The sequence below is a fragment of the Delphinus delphis genome, chromosome 21 (assembly GCF_949987515.2).
Source record: "Delphinus delphis chromosome 21, mDelDel1.2, whole genome shotgun sequence".
Lineage (NCBI taxonomy): Eukaryota > Metazoa > Chordata > Mammalia > Artiodactyla > Delphinidae > Delphinus > Delphinus delphis.
In genome coordinates, this window is record NC_082703.1 from 8,029,512 (window position 1) to 8,048,989 (window position 19,478).

General features: G+C 40.1%; 1 protein-coding gene across 3 annotated transcripts in view; it reads right to left on the reverse strand.

The window, feature by feature from the left end:
* Nucleotides 1-473: 473 nt before the first annotated feature.
* The window catches only part of UNC5D (unc-5 netrin receptor D), a 603,365-nt gene continuing 584,360 nt past the window's right edge, over nt 474-19,478 (reverse strand). For all 3 annotated transcript variants that reach the window (XM_060001381.1, XM_060001380.1, XM_060001379.1), the window contains 2 exons: nt 18,962-19,140; nt 474-6,759 (listed from right to left, as the gene is read on the reverse strand). In XM_060001381.1, the coding sequence (XP_059857364.1) occupies nt 6,555-6,759; nt 18,962-19,140 (384 nt within the window). In that variant the 3' untranslated portion in view covers nt 474-6,554. The remainder of the gene's footprint in view (nt 6,760-18,961; nt 19,141-19,478) is intronic.

The window sequence follows — 19,478 nt, forward strand, 5'->3', positions numbered from 1 at the left end:
CATTCAAAACAGATTCGGTCTGTGAAGATGTATTTGAAATGTGCAGCACTGTACTTGTTTTCTTAACCTTTTCCCATGGAGAGGCAGAACACTTTCTAGAGTGTCTGTAAAAATAATGCAGGCATTTTGAGGAAAAAGATGAATGGTATCCCAGTTATGGTACGGCGGGTATCTCAGAGTATATTAAACTATATCCCAAGGATAGTGGTATGTGTGTGCATTGGAGTGGAGTAGGAATATTTAGAAGATCATCTCAAAAAAAAAAATCATCTCATCTTTGCTTCCATTTGCCTCATTTTAAACTCCTTCTTGAGGACAGAAGGAGAAATTAGGTTCAATATATAGCAGGTATTAGGAAATTGACCTTGATGTGAAGGGCATTCCAGCCCCTGGCTGACTGTGGCAGGAGGTGTGTAGAGGGGATCCTCATTGGCAGTTCAAAGTTCCACTCTTGGAGTATCCTAAAATGTCAATAAAAGACTCTTTATTCATAAATAACTGATATGCAGTAATTTATGTCTGTACATTTATCTCGAAAAGTCTGTCATCATCCAGTTTTTTGCAAACTCTACATAAAACATCCAAACCGTCCATTTTTGTTCAATACAATATAACACAGCTGTTTGGCATTACCAAATATATATGTATATATATTTATAGATATGTACATGTGCTGAAAAAGAAGCCAGTGCAGCCTTTTCTAAGAAGTCCATCCAAGTATTTACTGTACAACATTCAGAATTTACATTGATAATACAAGGCACAAAAAGTGTGGTATGAAGCCAAGGCCATGCTTTATTCAAACTCTCTCCTCTGGCTTGTTCACTCCTTCAGCTTCATGTCAAATTAAGTATTCAGTTCTGCTTTTTTTTTTTTTCGGCTTTGAACACATCAAATGAAAGTTGAGAGTGGAATGGGTTTGAGATATGAGTCACTTGAAAGAGCTACCCTCCCCATCCCCGAGACACACACACACACACACACACACACACACACACACACACACACACACACACACACACACACACACACACACACTTTCCCAAAATAAAAAGAACAAAATGAAGTCTTTTTAAAATTCTTCCATACAGAAATGGAGATAAACCATTACTCATATATATATATATATATATATATATATATATATATATTTTGAGTTTGGGTCAGGAGAATCAGCCAGTTTTCCTCTAACTGCTTATATTTGCAGTATTTCTAGGTCGAGACTTACTGGATTGCATGCACCAATTAGATACAATTCTGAAGAATGGGAAATGTTAAGTCAGTCTTTATTCCAATTTAGAAAGGGAGAAAACTGTTTTCCTTACTGGAAAATTAATTCCCACAGATGGAGTGTTTCCCACCTTCTTATAGAGAAGTTTTGAATGGGAGTGGCCAGCATCATCTAGGGCGGGCCTTGGAAGGTGTTTCTGATTGAAATATTTTAGTCACCCTCTGTTAAGGCTTAAATGGAAGCCTCCTGGGAAGGGGTGAATCTCCCTTCAGTATCATCAGAGCTGCTAATGGAGGGATATTAGAATTATTAGATCTATTTCTGATTGCAATATCTGTTCCAGTAATGGGACAGCAGGCATGATATCCTGCTTACAAACTCCCCTCAAATATCATGATTCAATAGAATCACAGTCAAGTTTCTATCCTATATATCCAATTTTAATGGAATTGTATAATTTGTCCATTTTGGATGTAAGTAATGCTTGAGATAGGGAAATACTTTTGGGGTGAGCACAGTTTGAAGCAAAAGGACATTTTCACTGTAATCATGCCTTTTGTAAAATTATTTATCACACATTTCCATTCATGCAAAGAACTACATTACCAAATTTAGTTATGTATTTTCTAATTCAACTTTTTTTGGGGGAGAAAAAAGTACCTCTTGCTGAACTCAATAATAGGGATGGGGGAGGACATTTTTAAGCTTAGGCTTAAACATTGAAGCTTACTGCCTTTTTCATCTTTGGGTTCAGATGGAGGGTGGGTTCTAAGACTTAGAGCTTAGTGTTACTGTCTTAAATCCACCTCGTGAAGACATTCCAAATCCATGATCTTCACAGAAGAAGGAAAAATCAAAGTAGCTGCTTCAAAAACCACAATTATTCTATGTGAGTTAAATTTCCTACTTCAGATCACAGTACTACACACTAGTGACTAACGGCCAGGTCTGATTTCCATCCCCTTTTCTCTTTTGAAAAAAAATCACAGCATACAAATTGTCATCTCGATTTTGTTGATGAGACCGGAGCTGGGGATGTGAAAAGTCCATGGTAGACACTGGCTCTCCTAGAATTACTTTTGCAAAAAACACCACATGCTGTCAACACAGCCAAACAGCTTTATAACTGCAGCTTTTGAAAGAGTTTGGAAAGTAAAAACACAAAATATGCAACACATCTAAGATTAGTAACATTTTCACTTTGTGACATTTGACGAAATACACTTTTGCTTGTAGTTCAGGAAAATTCTATGCAGACGAAACAGTGGAAACGGCGGAAACGGTGGCCATTCAGCGTTTGGCTAAAGCAGCGATTTTGCAAATACAGTGCTATGGTAACTAACACCAGAGGGATAATAAAATGTGTCACTATCTGTAGGACAGTATATTTTGTTCTCCCATTTGCTGTAGATGTCACGCCTAGTCCAGTCAATGGGAGTTACCAAGGATTCAGAACTCTGCAGTGTTTCATGAGGAAACTTAATGAAAATGAGCCACACAGTGGGCTGGAAAAGCACGTTTCTCAGCTCCTTCACGGTTCCTGTGACCTTCCGGGCTCTGGAACAAAGACCCTCGAGAGACCTTCACCTTCAACACATCTGACTCAACACCTTTACAGAGGGACTAAGAAATTGAAGAGAAAATGGCCAAAAAGGAAAACCAAAAGCACATCAAAAGATTCTGTAATGTTTTGAAATTCACAGGTAGATTGGCCAGACGTTTGGCAAGTGGAGAATACCATCTTCAACCAACTATCTTTTTAACATTCTGCCTTTGCTTATCAATCCAGATGTTGAGAATTTCTATCAAGGGAAACAGCTGCAATAAATCCAGAACTTTTAATCCAAAGAGAACCCTGTTTTAGTGATTGGATTTCACATCCTCTCTCAAAGTCAACTGAAAGGAAAATGACAAGGGGTGTGGCAAAGGAGAACACCTGCAGCTGAAGATAAAAATAACAAAAAAAGAGAGAGAAGTTCCCCTCCTTAAGGAGAACTCTGTCAATTCCTATTCATCTCTTACAAAAAGACCCTTAAAATTTTTGTGGCAGTACACCTGAATTTTATGAGACTTCCTGCGCCGGTAAGGGAAGTTTGCCTTTAAATCCATAGCGTGAGCTTCCTTTTGGCTTAAAGGAGTTTTAATGTAAACTAGGAGGACTGCACAAGCGACGCCGTAAAAACTATAAATTAACTTTAGAGACTGCAGTCTGGTTAAGCTGGGAAGTGCAACATTTTGGTGGCATCCTTTTAAGTCATGTTTAAAGCAGGACTATTAGACTTAAATGCTTCTGAGGATTGAAAGATTTGGCATTAAGTGGGTTATTCTGTAAAAATTTGAAGTAACCTACCAAGTATGAAAGACCACCTTTAATTTCTTTTTTCATTTTGCACTAGGACAATAAGACTTCGAAAGTAAGCGCTTGGGCTGATGAGTAAGTAAATCTCTTTCAAGAGAGGCATTTGTGTTGTGATATGAAAATATTAAAATTGAACCAGGGTTTAGGTTACAGTGAGTAACCGCAAGTTCAAGTGCCAGCTAAGTCTATCTGATCTGCAGTTTCATGCTCCCTGCCCTCCACCCTCGCACACACACACACACACACACACACACACACACCTTGGTCTGTAAATCTCAAAAACATGGGTTCTCTTTGGAATCCTTTTGTAAAATACTGCATAATCCTGACATGCAATGGCCATAGAATCTCAAACTGTAGAAAACCTACAGAAATCCTACGTATGGTCCTAGCAGAAATAAGTAGGAGAAATGTAAAGAGGAAACAATGGACTGAAAGATGGATTTGAACCTTGGGCTGAAATCCGAGATGACTCATGTTCCTATGCTTCCTTTATCACTCAAAGTGATATGGTGATCAAGTGCATTTATTTATAAAACCCAGGCCAAAAAAAAAAAAAGAATAAACACATGGGAGGAAATTCTAGACAGTCAGGGATTGATAATAAATTCTTATCTTAAAATAATCTAGATAGAATCTAGGGGAAACTTTAACATTTTTCATCTGTTTTAAAATATTAAAAATATATCAAAAATCTAAAAAAGATCTGTGTGGATTCACAGAATAGATAAAAACAATTATAAGGCCAATTAGAAGGGAAGAGGAAAAAAGGATAGGATGTTTAAAACAAAAATCCTCCAAGATGGACAACAACATATGCTCTACACTGTACTTTCTATAAGTTCCTATTCATTATAACAGTTTAATGCAGATTCTTTCTGCATACCACCCATGCCAATCAACCCTCTGGTTTATTTTGGGTGGATGACCATCTACTTCCACTTCTATCTCAGAAATTATATCCCATCATTATGTTAGATGATTAACACTTTGATGCTTTCTGTCTTTTGCTCCCTGGAAGGAATAAACAAGTTGAGTATACTAGCAAAAAGGGTATTTTCCTGATCTAGTTATGGTATTTTGAAAATACGCTCAACAGTTCTAAGAGGACTTGTTTGTTCTGTATAATATGCCTTTGGTTCCTGAGAAAAGCAAGATGCTTTTTGAATTTCATGCAGCAAAGCCTTCCGTCGATTACAGGGGACCTTCTATACCACACATTCATTAGAGAGAATGGCCAACACATTCAAGAGTTACTTCTTCAATGCCTTACCCAGGATGTCATAAATTCAACCTATTTTAAGTCTTTTTCACTTAGGTGGAGATTCACAACATTTTTTTAAACATGGGATCTACAAAAACATTGTTTCAAAAGTGGATCACATCCCTACTGCCAAGTACTCCCTACCTCCCCCATTCCCTGACTGTATTTATTCTAATGGGGCCAACCTCTAAGTAGCTAATCAACCTTGTGGTTAATCGAGGTCCTTGACTTTGGTTGTCCTGATTCTGGACAGCTAATTAAAACATCCACCAGAAGATATTCAGGAGTAAATCTGTTCATCTGTAGTCTACCAGGACATCCTGTCAAAAATGATTAAATAGGAAAAAAGATGGAGTGAAGTGTTAAGATGGGGGTTGTGTATTATCTGCAGATTTCAATTCTCCACAGTATCACTGCCTCTCATTTAAAATGTAAAACAATATATTAATGGTCCTGGAAAGAAAGCATGCTTGGTGAGGTTGAATTATCAGAGCTTGAAGACTCCTTGAACAATGCATTTGGTTTCTCAGACATTGTGGTAGAGGTATCCCTCAGGTCTATGTACTCGGATATCATTTAGAGCAAAGACCATCGGCTAATTTCCCAAGAGGCAAAAGGAGGATGACCTATAGCCCCATGGAGAGATTCTGTGATAACATAGTACCAAAAGGCTAGAAAATTCAAGAAGTGGATTGTGAAGGACAGTAAACCCCCTAATCCCTTCGTGACAGCTGCGCTGGGGAACTAAATCAACATCTGCATCCTAGAATAACAGCTTAGTTGAGGCCTAAGGCATCTGCAGTTCATGTTTCCTTGGACCTGATTTGACCTCCCTTGTCTCTGAATCTGTATGATAAGCTGTGTTCTGATAGTTCTTGCAATTTGAGTGGCTTAGCCGGGAATAGAGATGGTCCTGCTTTGAGTTAGAAAATAAGAAATTTCCATATTGAAAAGTCTATACTCCTTGAAACTTTCCCCCTAGTGTAATTCATAAGGAAGGGGAAGAAAGAATGTGGATAGATTTGGTCCTTGGAGAAAATGAAGGAGGGGTAGGTACGCTGCTAGAGCTAGCTTGTGATCTCTCTACCTCTTGATCTTGTTTCCATTAAGTGGCTAGGATAGATAGGGAATTGGTGCTGGTGTGGTGTACTCAGATTCGAAATTCTAAATGCCCTCCTTGACGTTGTTGAAGTCCTGCAGATGGGTTGGCAACCGTGTTTCACTTCTAAAAGCCAGTTGACAATGATTGCTGGCATCCCGGATGCCAGTTGGTAGAAAACTCAGACAATCTGGTGCCAGAATCAGCTGGTGCTTTGGGGCACATCATTAAAAATCTGTTGCAAAACATGCACTTATTGAAGCTCTGCCTTCCCAGCTTTGCTGTAGCTCATCTTTTCCCACAGTTACTTTTATCTAGATACGCCCTCGCTTTTATCCTTGCCACTCCAAATCTGAGAAGTTCCTCAGCTGTGAACCTGAGTGTGGCTTCAGAGGAGACACATATATTTAAGAGAGCTTGTACTTTTCCCTATGAACATATTTTACCTATATAAAATGCAATTTCTTCAATCAGGGATGCTCACTGATTGTAAATGAAGGCTGAATTCCCCAAGTGCCACTGGGCAGAAACCGCCTCTTTCTTCCCCCTGTAAAGCAAATGTCCCGAAGTTGGCCATCACTCTCTCATGAGAGGAAGTGGACTAGAGTCCATTTTGCCTGCTGTAGCTGAAGTCGGCTTCATCCAGCTGGGATTCCTTAATGTTCGAGAGTTTCGTGTGTGTCCTCCCAATCTCTTCAAGGGCACAGGCCAGGGAGTCAAGGTCACCATCGTGCTGATGACGAGCTTCCCACAGGTTCAGAATGACAGCAGACGGGCTACTTTGTGTAGCAAAATAAGATAAATTCCTGGACAGAGAGTTAAATAAACGAAATGACAAAAATAGAAATAAAGGAACAAATACAAATCACTATAAGGGAATTAAAAATGAATTGGAACAGATATTATTAAAATAGGAATAAAGAGCTCCACGAACGCAGGTCTGGGGACAGTCCAGTTTGTATCCCAACGCTAAACTGAAACTGTACTTTGGAGGGTTACCAATGACCTTCTTAATCCTCCATGTCTTTTTTAGTCCTCACTTTCCTTGAGTTGTGTGTGTTTACATGTATGTGTGTTTCTCTCTTGAACACCCTCTTGTAAAGCTCTACTTCATTAGCTTATGTGATGATATAACTCATTCCTTTTTTTTTTCCAAAATATCTGACCCCTCTTTATGTCTCTCATGGTAAACCTAAGGGCTGAGAAAATTTTATCTGTGTCTTCTTGGGTTCGTATACTAAATGGAGTACTTATCAGCTCCAAGTGGACAGTGTCTAAGTCGGCATCTCCTGTTTTATAGGTTAATAATGAGCTAGTCACAGATCTCTGAACGACCTTGGGACTGCTCCAGTTAGATATAGCTTTCCACTTCCTCAGACTCGGGGCATCAGGAATCCATTGGCCTCCATTCTAACTATAACAAATGTCCCAGTAATTACAACCATCCTTCTAATCTCTCACACTAGGACATTTATTTCTGAGTCTTCTCTTTGTTTCTTTTTGACAAACTCATCAGCTTCACTCTTCCTCTCCATTCATACTATTTGTATTTAATTTATGCTCTATCATTTTACGACTGAATTCTAGCAGAAGCCTTACGGCTCTTTATTTCTCCAAACTCTCTACTATACCTTGCATTCTATTTCATAAACCATCATATCTACTCCACTTGTTTTCAGTGCCTGCCTTGGTCTGGCATCAAACTAGCTCTGGTAATATATATATATATATATTTTCCCTCAATATTCTTTTCTCCTTTGAGCCATGAACACTGGCTTAGGTAATACTTTGTTCTTGCTTTCATCTAGTGTATTCTGTTCACTAGGAAATGCCCACTTTCCCTCTTTCCCCTCTGTTTATCAAGATCCTATACTCCTACAATGCCTGGATTGTAGATAATTCTCATGTCCTCTCAAAGTAATTTATTTCTTTTCTCAACTCTTTTTACGCTTCTGCTTAAATTTTCATGTGAGTAAAATGCTTATATATTCCATGTGTGTGACCTCTGCCTTCTCAGTGTGACTGCAGACACCTGAAAGAGAAGGGTCATAGCTAATCATTTTCTGATTCTACAACAGCACTTATAATACTATGACAGGTATTTATTCCATATCCATCAGCTGACTAGTTGATTGCTAGGAGCTTGTTTCAGATGATATGGGATCTTCAGTGAAAACAAATGATAACCCTTTGGACAATAACTTTGCTCTGATGAAGATTGAGACAACACAAAGGATTAAAAGGTCACAGCTTTTCACAGGTACTTTTGCAGCAGGGATAGAAATGTCACCTCTGGTAAAATTCTGATGAGTTGAAAAGGTTTTCCAGAGTCGACCAAGAATTGCCCATTTTGAGGATGGTACAACTTTGTATCACCAGACTCGGCATATAATCACAAAGCAGACTCATGTAGCCAAGAGCAAGTGGAAGAGAAGACAAGCTTTTAAGGGCACGTTATCATTCACAAGCAACATACACACATAGTAATTCTGAGTGAATAAAGTGCTATTTTATTCAAAGGTCTTACGACACTACTTAAAGCTAGTTGGTTGCCAGATAGCACAAACATCAGGGTATGATATATGCTTTCCACTGCGTCTGAATCTTTAATTGAGAGAGGGAGAAGGCCAGCTTAAAACTATTCTCTCCAGTTTCTTTTCCTTTTATCTTTCCTTCCTTCTCCCCTTCGCCGCCCTCTCCATAGCTGGCCTTCGAATCAAATACGGTTATTTATTTCTCCACTAATAGAAATGGCAAAGCAAATGTTGCTTCTGTAGTTGAAGAGATCCTCGTTCCTTTTATTCAAAACGTTGTTTTGAATGCTGCCACTTCCTTTTAGCTGTAGGGAGCTGTTTTGGGGGGACGTTGCTGTATCTCCTGGTCTGTAAATAGATCGGTGCGCCCCAACCAGTGTGCAGGCAGAATACAAACGGGAGGAATAGCTGAGAAAGAGGCAAAAACTGAGAGGCTGTGTGAGTGGATTCTGGGTGGGCTGTGTGATAATGTCTTTCCATGTAATTTATGAGAATAGACCATGGACACACATTGTTTCCTGGAGTGGGGAAATAATTCTTTATGCTCTCCATGGTCATTTCAAAAGAAAAATAATGCTGGCAAGCACAACAAAAAGAAGCACAGATTTCTCATAGTATTGAAGGTTTATATTTTGTATTTCCTACTGAACCACAATGGACTAGTGTCTGTTGGAGTGACTAGATCCTTGTGATCCTATTAACCCCAAAGCTACCCTTTATTCTATACCAGGGGTTGACAAACTCTTTCTTTAAAGTTCCAGACAGCAAGTATTTTTGACCGTAGGGGCCACATCTGGTCTCTGTAGCAGCTACTCAACTTTGCCATGGTAGTGTGAAATGGCCATAGACAATACATAAGTGAATGTGCATGTCTGTGTTCCAATAAAACTTTATTTAGAGACACTGAAATTTGAATGTCATACACTTTTCACATGTCACACCACATATATCACTCTTGTTTTGTTTATCCTCCTGAAACCGTTCTAGCTCTGGGGCTATAGAAAAGCAGGTGTTGGGCCAGATTTAGCACCTAGGTCATGGTGCTGACCACGTTCCATGTTGTCTTATAACCCAAACTAGATTTCCAGACATACTAGCAATTTCAGAGAAGATGAGATTGAACTTTCATTTTGTGCTGCATCTGAAAATAAGCACCTAGAGGGTGAACGTTGCTGGGTCCTCAAGCTACATGTCCTGCCCCAAGCACTCTGAGACCTTTATCCTTGGTATCATTTGGGGAGCTTTGACATTTCAGGACATGAGAAGAAGATCTGGGCATGAAAATGCAAAAACAAAACTTGAGGAGAGGCATACAGACTATGTTTTGGAGGTTGTGATGAATCCTTGTCCCAACATGCTATTCAAAATATTCATGAATCCAGTTGCAGTGTGAAGGTGTTTTAAGTGCACCTGCCTAGAAGAAGAAGAGAAGAGCTGGAGGATGACTCTTGCCAGCCACTTGGTTCTGAGAAGTCCTGCAAACGCCCTGATTTGTAGACTAGGCACCCAGGCCAACAGGAAGCTAAATGATCAAAGAGGCAGAAATAGAACTCTCCCTTGGCATGGTTCTCTGAACATACTGTAGCAAGTGAAATGTGCTCCCCAAAGCATGTTCCAGATTGATGCTCTGAATTTATACAAGTACACTCGGCAACACACACAAATCCCAAATTCCACTTAATGTTAGTAAATACACGTAGGAGCATATCAGCCTTATTAAAAATGATTCAGTCAGCTTTGTGATAAACAGACATCCTATCAAACTACACTTAACTTGTCTACACCAGAAGAATTAATAGACAAAAGACACTAAAGTGCTAATGCTATAGGCTATTTCTCAAACACAGTTGGGTTATTTTACTGCTTACATGTGTGCAAATGCATTATGATTTTTTTGAAAATTGGCATACCCTATATCCATTTGGTTCTCTCCATACCTCCCTTTTGAAATTATTTTGATCCCAATCTGTGTGACCCATTTCTCTTCATAATAATGCTGGTGCATTTGGACACCAGCAGGTAAATGCATCCACAATTCAGGGAACATTGTTAATACTAGAAAGTAGAATTCATAGCAATAGTTGATTTCCTGAGTCTTTGATTATTATTATGTTTTTTGAAATGAATAAAGAACATTTGGCAAAAGCAGTCATCTTGAAATTCCGGTGGATGGCTCAAAACAAAACAATTTTTTCCTTTCTCTTTGGAAAATGTTTAAAGAAGTAGATGTTTATTATGCTTGCCTTAGACGCTTCATAGTGTTACTTCTTTATGCACTGAATCTTTTGTCATAGCCTTTTCAAATTCTGATCGACTGAGGTAATTCTGAAAGATAAGATTTATTTTTTTGTGGTTCATAAAGATGCTGCATACTGTGTACATAAGGTTATTTACTCTCTAAATTTAAAGAATTTACTTTAGAATCATCCTGTGTCTTCAGTTTATTTGTCCTAAGTCCTGCAGACTCAGTGACTCCATCTTTTTCTTTGGAACGCTCACTGAAAAAGTCCAGATGAACTAAAAAACCACATGCTAAGACCGCTGAATAGATTTATCCGTGTAAATTCACTGAGTAGTAATAGTTAATTAAGTTTAATTTCGTTTTCTTGAGCCTACATGCTTTCTATTCACCTGAGCCCCTGAGGAGTTGTTTTATTACTATGATTAATTTCTTCTTTCTGAGACTTCCTTATCTGCGCTGTCCCCCAGCCCAATTAAAATTCCATTCTTTTATGCGGAAGCCAGGGCAGAATTGGGAACATGAATCTTTAGCAATTTCACTAGCTAGACAGAGGCCAACTTATAATGGTCTGTATGGGTCAACCACCAAATTTTTATATAGAATCTCAGTTTTCAAAATACATCTTCAAATGAATGGCCACATTAAACTAATAACGAAAATTAGGTTATTTCGAGAATTTCTGGAAATAGTTATTGTGCCATCTGTTTTCTTTTTTGGGTACAAAGAGGAAGAGAGAATTGAGGACCATGATAAAATTCTGCCATATAAGTCCTTATATACTGTTGCAGTGCAGGGCTCATGTTATGGAAAGGAAAGGTGTCTAGGTGGCCAGTGTGAATTGAAAGATACCACCCTTTCTTTAGTACTTGAAAGCAGTATTCAAATACAAATGTCTTAGGGAATAGTAACATCTAAATCCTCAGTCAGTTAACAAAAAGATTAGATAACAGTAACAGGACGGGGCATAGGTCTGAGACTCTATCGGAGCCCTGGGGACCTGCACGCAGGAAGAGCTTAAAGCTGGAGTCTGCCTGCTTAGGGTCTTAGTTCTGTCTGACTATGTGTGGCCTATAAGGGACTCCCTTTCATTCTGAATTCCAGATAACAAAGCTTTTATCTTAGTTACTCAGAGCCATGCTACCAGGGGGCTGACATGCCTATTTGAAAGCTGTAAGCTCTTCTTTGTAACTAATGGTGAGAATGAATTTTCTCTGTAATAAAACCTAGCAGGGGACCACATCTGCACTGCAGCCTAACATCCTTAGCACAAGAAGACGCCTCATCCCAGGTACATGCCATACTTTCATGCAGAATTTAGGATGTCACCCAGCACTTCCAAGTACAAGGGAGCACTTGCACCTGTAACATTCAGGCAGCAAGTATGTTTCTATTCTATAAGCTGTTGCCATTTATATCTAAGTCAACTTTTTTTTTTAAAAAAAAAAAGCATATTTGAAAAATATCTTCCTGGTAGGTTGGCAGCATAGAAGGTGCAAACTAAGTTAAACTGCCTATAATAAATTGGGAGACATCAATACAAGGACGGTGCATAGTCCTACTGTATAGTACCAAATAGGGAACTGAAACATAGTCATAATGAAAAAAAAATTAATATCCCCGCTATCATCGTAATTGTCTCATTTAATGAAAGCCTCTTATGTGACCAAAACCAACCCTCCCTATGGTTCTTTAAATGCAAATAGAAGAGAAAAGCCATTTATACTGGACAGCGGTAACTGGACCACAGCATAAGCATTTGGTCCATTCCTCAAGCTTTCATCCCCAAACTTCATCCTCACTGGGTACTCAACAGCAGAGAGCAGCTTTCAGGATAAAGCAAGTCTGTTTCATTTCCTAAAGATTAAGCAAAAGATGCTTGCCATAACGTCACCTCTGCCTATTGCCCCCCTGTGCCTTCAAGTGAAAGGAAGCTGGTATGGGAAACCCAAAAGGAAAAGATACAGGCAGTTGAAACCAGGCTGAGTTCCACTCTGCTGTGCCCCAAAGGTGGTACATTAATTCTTTTGGACCAATGAATTTGGCAATAAAATTCCCCTCATAGTTCTTCCTTTTGCCTATTTCATTATCTGGCTCCTGAAAGGGACCAGCAAGGATTCTTCCTTCTTTGGAAAATATATGTTAGCCCTGGAGCCTTCAGAACCCGCTGTGGGTTTCCAAACAGGAATAAAAACCAGTTGTAGACTCTCGTTTTCAATTCTCCAGTTTCATTCCTGGTAAGGCTCTGACAGTTTCTCATATTTGGCAATGAAAGGCAATGAAAACTGCAAAATCAAAGCTCAACTTTTCTTTGAATTGGGATATAGCATAGAAAAATACGTCTCCTTTAATGTTCCTCTTCAATCACGTTGAGACATTTTCAAGAATCCTGAGGGTAAAGGAGAATGACCACTATTTGTTCCAAGAGAAAAGACCAGAGTGCTAATCCTGAAGGGGGAAAGGGAGAAATATTGATATCTTTCCTTTTGCAAAATACTCAGTGTGTTTCAATAAAACCTCACAAATAATCGCAAAGAAATAGTTAAGCACTTTATCAAAGGACTCTCTAATGAATTAGGCAAAATCCTTCCCATAATTTCATTTTCTCAAATTATGAAAACATCACATCCGGGGATTGTGACTTTGTCAGCTTTTCCAGGTCTCTCTGAGACAGACCCGTGAAGGGGATTATTTTGACTATAAAGGGGCTTGGGCATGTCCATCTTATCTGAAAACTACATTAGCTTAAAGGAGGGAAACCTAGTCCTTTAAAGACCAATGCAAACTTGCCCCTTGTCACCACCCCTGCAGCTTAGAGTGGGAGCGCGACTTTGGTTCTCTTGGAGGGATACAAACAGCTTCTCTCCCTTATTGCCTTTAGGAGAAACACCTGCCACTTATAAACTATATACAGTTTGTTCATGGCCAAACTGGCCCTAGGCTGTCTTCAGATTCATATTAGTAGGCAGTTTCATGAGTCCCTAACTTAAGTGGAATGAAGCCTGAACACCCACCACTTGGCTGTGTTGGGTCCCTCTGGCTTCACACTGAGGGCTCTTCAAATCCAGACTCTGCACAAGTCCATTGGGCCAGAACCAGAAAATCTGATTTGAGCTTTATCATATTTTGCCTCCAAGGATCTGTGTGATGAATGCTATCTTCCTGTGCATTAATTCTCCTTAGAAGAGTCATGAATATTGATTTTTGGAAATGGCAGCCTCACATCCATTTTTATTATTTAAAGGTTAGGATGTGTTTTCTAGCCTCTAGTCTGCAGAGCCCAGACAGCTTCATTTGGTGTAATCCTAGCAAATCCCAAAACACAAGAGTGAAAATATCTAGTCTCACGGGTCCCTGGGTGACCACCCTTGGCGGTCTGCCTGTGAAGCAGGCATTCTGTATATATTTTGTAATCACTTTCTCTCACTTTTTTCCTCCTCCTTCCTTCACCCCAAAAGAAAGCTGGCCCCGGGACTTCCACTTCTAGTGAATTCTCAAGAGTTACCCAGACAGATGAATAAACTGTCTTGCAACCTTCCTCTGTCCTTTCCCACTGCCCTCTGGCCATTCACTGTTCCTGTGTATCCAATTAAGAGGGTGGACAGAGGGAATGAAAGGATTTGACCTCAACTGAGAAGATTCTGCTTCTCATTAGAGGCCCTGTTAAAAGATTTGGTGGAAAAACAAGTTACTGCAGCACTGCTGATGAGCCATGAAGTTTGAGAAATTTCATTTGCTCATGATTTCTCTAGCATCACCCAAAAACATTAACATCCAAAATACATTTGAACTGTTTTACCCAACTGACCAATAATAACTAGGTTTCTCTGGCAGTGCTTACGCAGTTTCAAACAAGCGTACTATTATGAGAAACTGTTAATAAGGTGTGGTTCATCTGCTCCTTTCCATCTTGGAATCCTTTCTTCCATTTTGGTCACTTCCCTTCTCATCCTCTTGTATCTCATGCACTTTATCCAGCATCTGTTCCCACGGCAACTTGGTCAAGCTGGCTATGTTTTCACAAGGGTTTCTGGAATATGAAAATCGTGAGGCCTTAAAGAAGAAAGATTCAATAGTAGAATTTCAGGTGCCGAAGGATAGGAACCCTCCACAGTGTCAGCCATGTAACCTGCTCTCTTTTGAGACCAACTTGCAAAATCCTTTGACACTTAATTCAGTTCTATTAGGAGGCAAGTTTTTTGTTGGTTTGTTTATTTGTTTTGTGGTACGCGGGCCTCTCACCGTCGTGGCCTCTCCCGTTGCGGAGCACAGGCTCCGGACGTGCAGGCTCAGCGGCCATGGCTCACGGGCCCAGCCGCTCCATGGCATGTGGGATCCTCCCGGGCCGGGGCACGAACCCGTGTCCCCTGCATCGGCAGGCGGACTCCCAACCACTGCGCCACCAGGGAAGCCCCAGGAGGCAAGTTTTTAAGGTCAAGTATACTATCCAAAGAAAAAGTTCATGTCATTCATTCAAGACAAATTTCTTGAATTTCCCCGAACTAGACAGTACTATCTAGGTATGTCTAACTGTAATTAAAAAATAAAAAAGTATCATAAAAATACAAAGTGCTATGGAAGTTTAGATATGGAAGATTACTTCTAGCTGAAGCAGTTAGTTTCTGATATTATTTAATTTGTTTAGTTCTCAGCAAAGCTCCCCACCATCTACTCCTACATGATCAACTCTTTATTAGTCCCACCTACCTACCAATCACCTGTGACCAAGAGCATTGAAGAGGAGAGTTATTGCAGCTGGATCTGTAGAATAAGTGTGCAATCTCAGCTCTAAAATGCAGCAAGCATGGACTCTGAGTAATCGTCAGTTTGCCCACAGAAACTGTAATTGCAACTGTTAACTATGACATTCTTTGCTAGGCTGTGTGGCTTATTTATCATAATCGATATGCCAAGCAAGTTGCAGAGCCACCTGCGTTGCTGCCTTAAGTGCACCCACTGACATGTCTCACATTCTAAGCCTTTAACTTCCTATTTCATGTATCTTCTCTCCTATTCAGATCTAAGTAGAAACTTGTTAGGCAAAAAGGCAAATTATCATCAGTGACATTTGCATTTACCGAAAGGAGAACATTTCCACTGGCAACACGATAACAGTGAATGTTTCCTTCCACTCCCTTTGAAAGTGCTTCCTTCATGGTTTGAGGGCTGTTGCTTTACTAGCTTTTCACTTTTGGAAATTGAAGGGAAGGGGAGAGTCAGGTAAAGGTGCTGTCACAAGATCACGGTAGGTGAATTCCCTAATAGAAGACCGACTCTGTGCTTTGTGATCATCTTTCTCTCGTGATCCCAGGGTTGATGAAATCTCAAGCTATCCAACAGCTTTCTTACCCAATAATACCGGCATATTGACAACGTCAGATTTCTGTGTTGTACCACACATTAATGATCACATTAGTGACTGATGATTATGTAGTATAATAAGTACGATATTATTTGTAGCCCTAAGAGAGCAAGCCCAGTGATTTGGGATTACACAATAAGTTGTGACAATTTAATTTAAAATCTCCTTCATCTCTGTCCCGTATGTTTCTTCCCATGTAGGAGAAGATACATTTCTGCTACAGTAGTGGAAACGTTTAATGAACTTGACAATTTCTGCAAAATGAGAATGGGGATTAGCTGACATGGTGCGAGGTGATTTTCCATCATCTTTCTCTTTTGGCTTCTCTGACTATCTTCGTGGCCATCTCTGCCGGAACAACACCAGCTTGCAGAAAGGGGCCTTATCTTGTGCCTTAGCTTAGCCGCAGGTGTAACTCTAACTGCAGCAATAGGTCCTATGAAAGTTTTACTAAATGAGAGCAGACTCGTTTAGATGAGGGGTCAGCAGACGATGTACTGTAGGCCAAATACATTGCTTCCTTTTGTAAATAATGTTTATTGGGACACAGCCCCGCCTGTTTAGGTATTTCCTGGGGCTGCTCTCACACCGCAGAAGCAGAGTTGAATAATTGCTGAGTAGTTGCAATAGATCATATATGGCCTAAACTATTTACCGTCTCTGGTTCTTTAACAGAAAGAAGCCTGCTAACCCCTAGTTTGAATAGTTCTCACTCCATAATGAGTTTCCTATTGGAGAGTTAAGCTAGAGAGTAAAGAGGAAGGAAATGCCATTCACTGAAGGTGAATATGGTAACTAAGTAAGGGTTAAAGATGAAACCTTATTTAAATACAAAGATTCCGTGCATTCATGCTATTCTAACTTGCTGTTAATTGTGAACATTTCAAAGGGACTAACTAACATTTATTTAAAATGGACATTTTCTTAGAACCATGTTAGAAACTTTCCATAAAGTAGGTTGTTTGAATTTTGTATACTAAGGACGTTTAGGCTTTCCTGGAGAGAGGGGTCTTAGGGAGAAACAAAAGCAAGCAAAAGCAAACAGGCACATCCAATGGTTGCCTTTTTTGACCCCCGACATTGGAGGGGACAAGCGTGCTCCTGTGTAGCTATTTACTGCTCATTAGAGCCCAGACACAAAAGGATGCTAACCTTAGTCTCCCAGTTTGAAATGCGTTTTCCCTACTGTGCAAGGTCAGAAACTGATGGCTTTGGAGGCAGCCTGTGTAGTTCTCATATGTTTACTGGAAGTGGAGAATAAAATGAACAAGGCAGGAACGTGCACACGCTTCTTTAGCAAATGAAGGCCAGCAGCCATGAGTAGGTAGATACTCTGTGGCAATTACTTTCTTGCAAGTGGTGAATTAAAAATCATAAACTCTTATGGCCAGACTGGATTAGAGAGTTAATGTAGTTTGAATTCTATGAATTGCATCTGTAGAAAAAGTAACATAGGGATGGTAAGTGATGTGTTTGGGCAGACTGGTATTAGCTGTAGAACCAGAACAGAGCTTCTGAGTCCCCTGCCCAATGTTCACTTTCCTTTCTTTAGACCAAATTCTGTCCTCTGGCTTAGTTTTTCATTCTTGTCCCCAGGTTGATCAGAAAGCGAACCTGACATAGTCATGGTGTTCATGGGTTACACATGACACATCTCATCCTTTATCAAAGCTGCTGGGAAAAATTCAACTGAATTTTTTTTCCCCTATACCCTCAGACATTTTTGTATTCTCTCATTTTCACTACCTGCCTTTTTCAAGAATGTGTTCTTTTTGGGCCTGCCTGTCTGCAAATTCCATTTTCTCTTACAGCCATGCCTTCTCTCTTGATTTTCCTCTCTGAGTCTGACTGCTTTCTAGTTGGGCCCTTCGTTCTCGGCTTCCGGATCCCTTTTGAAACAGGGAGCAGCCCTCTATCCTTTCTTGGCAGACATCTACCTTCCTTTCAGAGAAGAAAGAGTCAGGTAGGATGTCTGTGAAAACAAAGAACAAAAAAAATGGAAATGACAGAGTAAGCCAAACAGTGAGAAAACTAAGGCTTTGTCTCAAAAGACATAAAACGTACCAAAGGAAAGGGAAGGAAAAGGGTACTGGGAAAACGTGTTCTCTTTTCATTCTGGGGTTTGCGGGGTGGGTTAGTGAGAGAGGAGATCCTATTTGTCAATGCCTTTTCCCCACCAGTCATCCCTCAAGCTGAGCCCTAACTGGCCTCCCCGTCAGTGCTGCTCTGAATAGCATCACCCTTGCTTTTTCTCATCAAAGTACGAGCGCCCACTATGAATCTCTCTATTCTCCTTTCAACTCAACCACAACAGTAGCCCAGCAATGAATAGTGTCGGTTTAAGCAGCAGACCTTTGCTTTTGCTTGTTTAATGCCCTCCGCCTTCAGACCTGAGAGGTATCATCTCAAACTTCCTTTTTTATATTCACGCACCCACTTCTTCAGGCTGAGCATATCCTTATTAGGGGTTAAATAACACTTAAGGTTACCCGATGGGAGGGAGGAGGTGTGAGAAACTTGCTTCTTTGTTTCTCCATCACTGTCTCAAGACTCTGGGATCCCCTCACCAGCACCAAGATGACCAAGTCTAAACCTCCATTATGGTGGCCCAAGTAGCAAACCTGGAGATGGGACCAGGACTCAAGTAGGACTTTTCCGTAACGTCCCCAAAGGCAGAGTGGGGTGGCAGGAAGGGCCACACACTGTGTCATATTTTTGTTCTTTTCCCACTTCCCTGTCCAGATTTCACATGAAATACAGCCAGAGAAATCCATACAGATATCAGGGTCTGGAAACCACATAGATACACCCGCCCCATTTTAGTTTTCAAGCTCTTTTAGTAAAATCCTCTTTTTGAAGTTGCCCCCAGTTACCTGTTGATGCTGTTTTTCTGTGCTAACATCTGCCAGTCTTTGCCTTTGGCGTTGGGGGTGTCAAATGTCGCACAAATCCGCTGTCTGATGGAGTAGGGAATTTTGAAGGCTTTGGGGCCAGTCTGTGCAGGGAAAGTGCTGTCCTCTTGTGCAAAGAAAGTGATGGTCTCTCTTTCATTCTATAAACAAAATAAGGAAAGCAGGATCAGATCTAAGTAGAAGCCTTACTGGTCAACACTTTTATTTTTTTTAAGAGAAGTTGTGTTAACACACATGCAAAAAATGCTTGCCTGTTGTGATGGAGTCTATAAAATACACTGACAAGTTCCCCTTTCTTCTAAAACAGTAAATAATGTCTCTAGTAGCCTAGGAAACCGTGTACTGGAGCTTTCAAAAGCCTCTTCCACTCAGGGAAGTCACAATCTTCAGCTTCCTACATCCAAGGAGGTGTCAGGTGAGAGCAGAATTAGATTTTTTTTAATTCTCAAAAGAAAAAAAAAATCTAGAATCAGTAGGA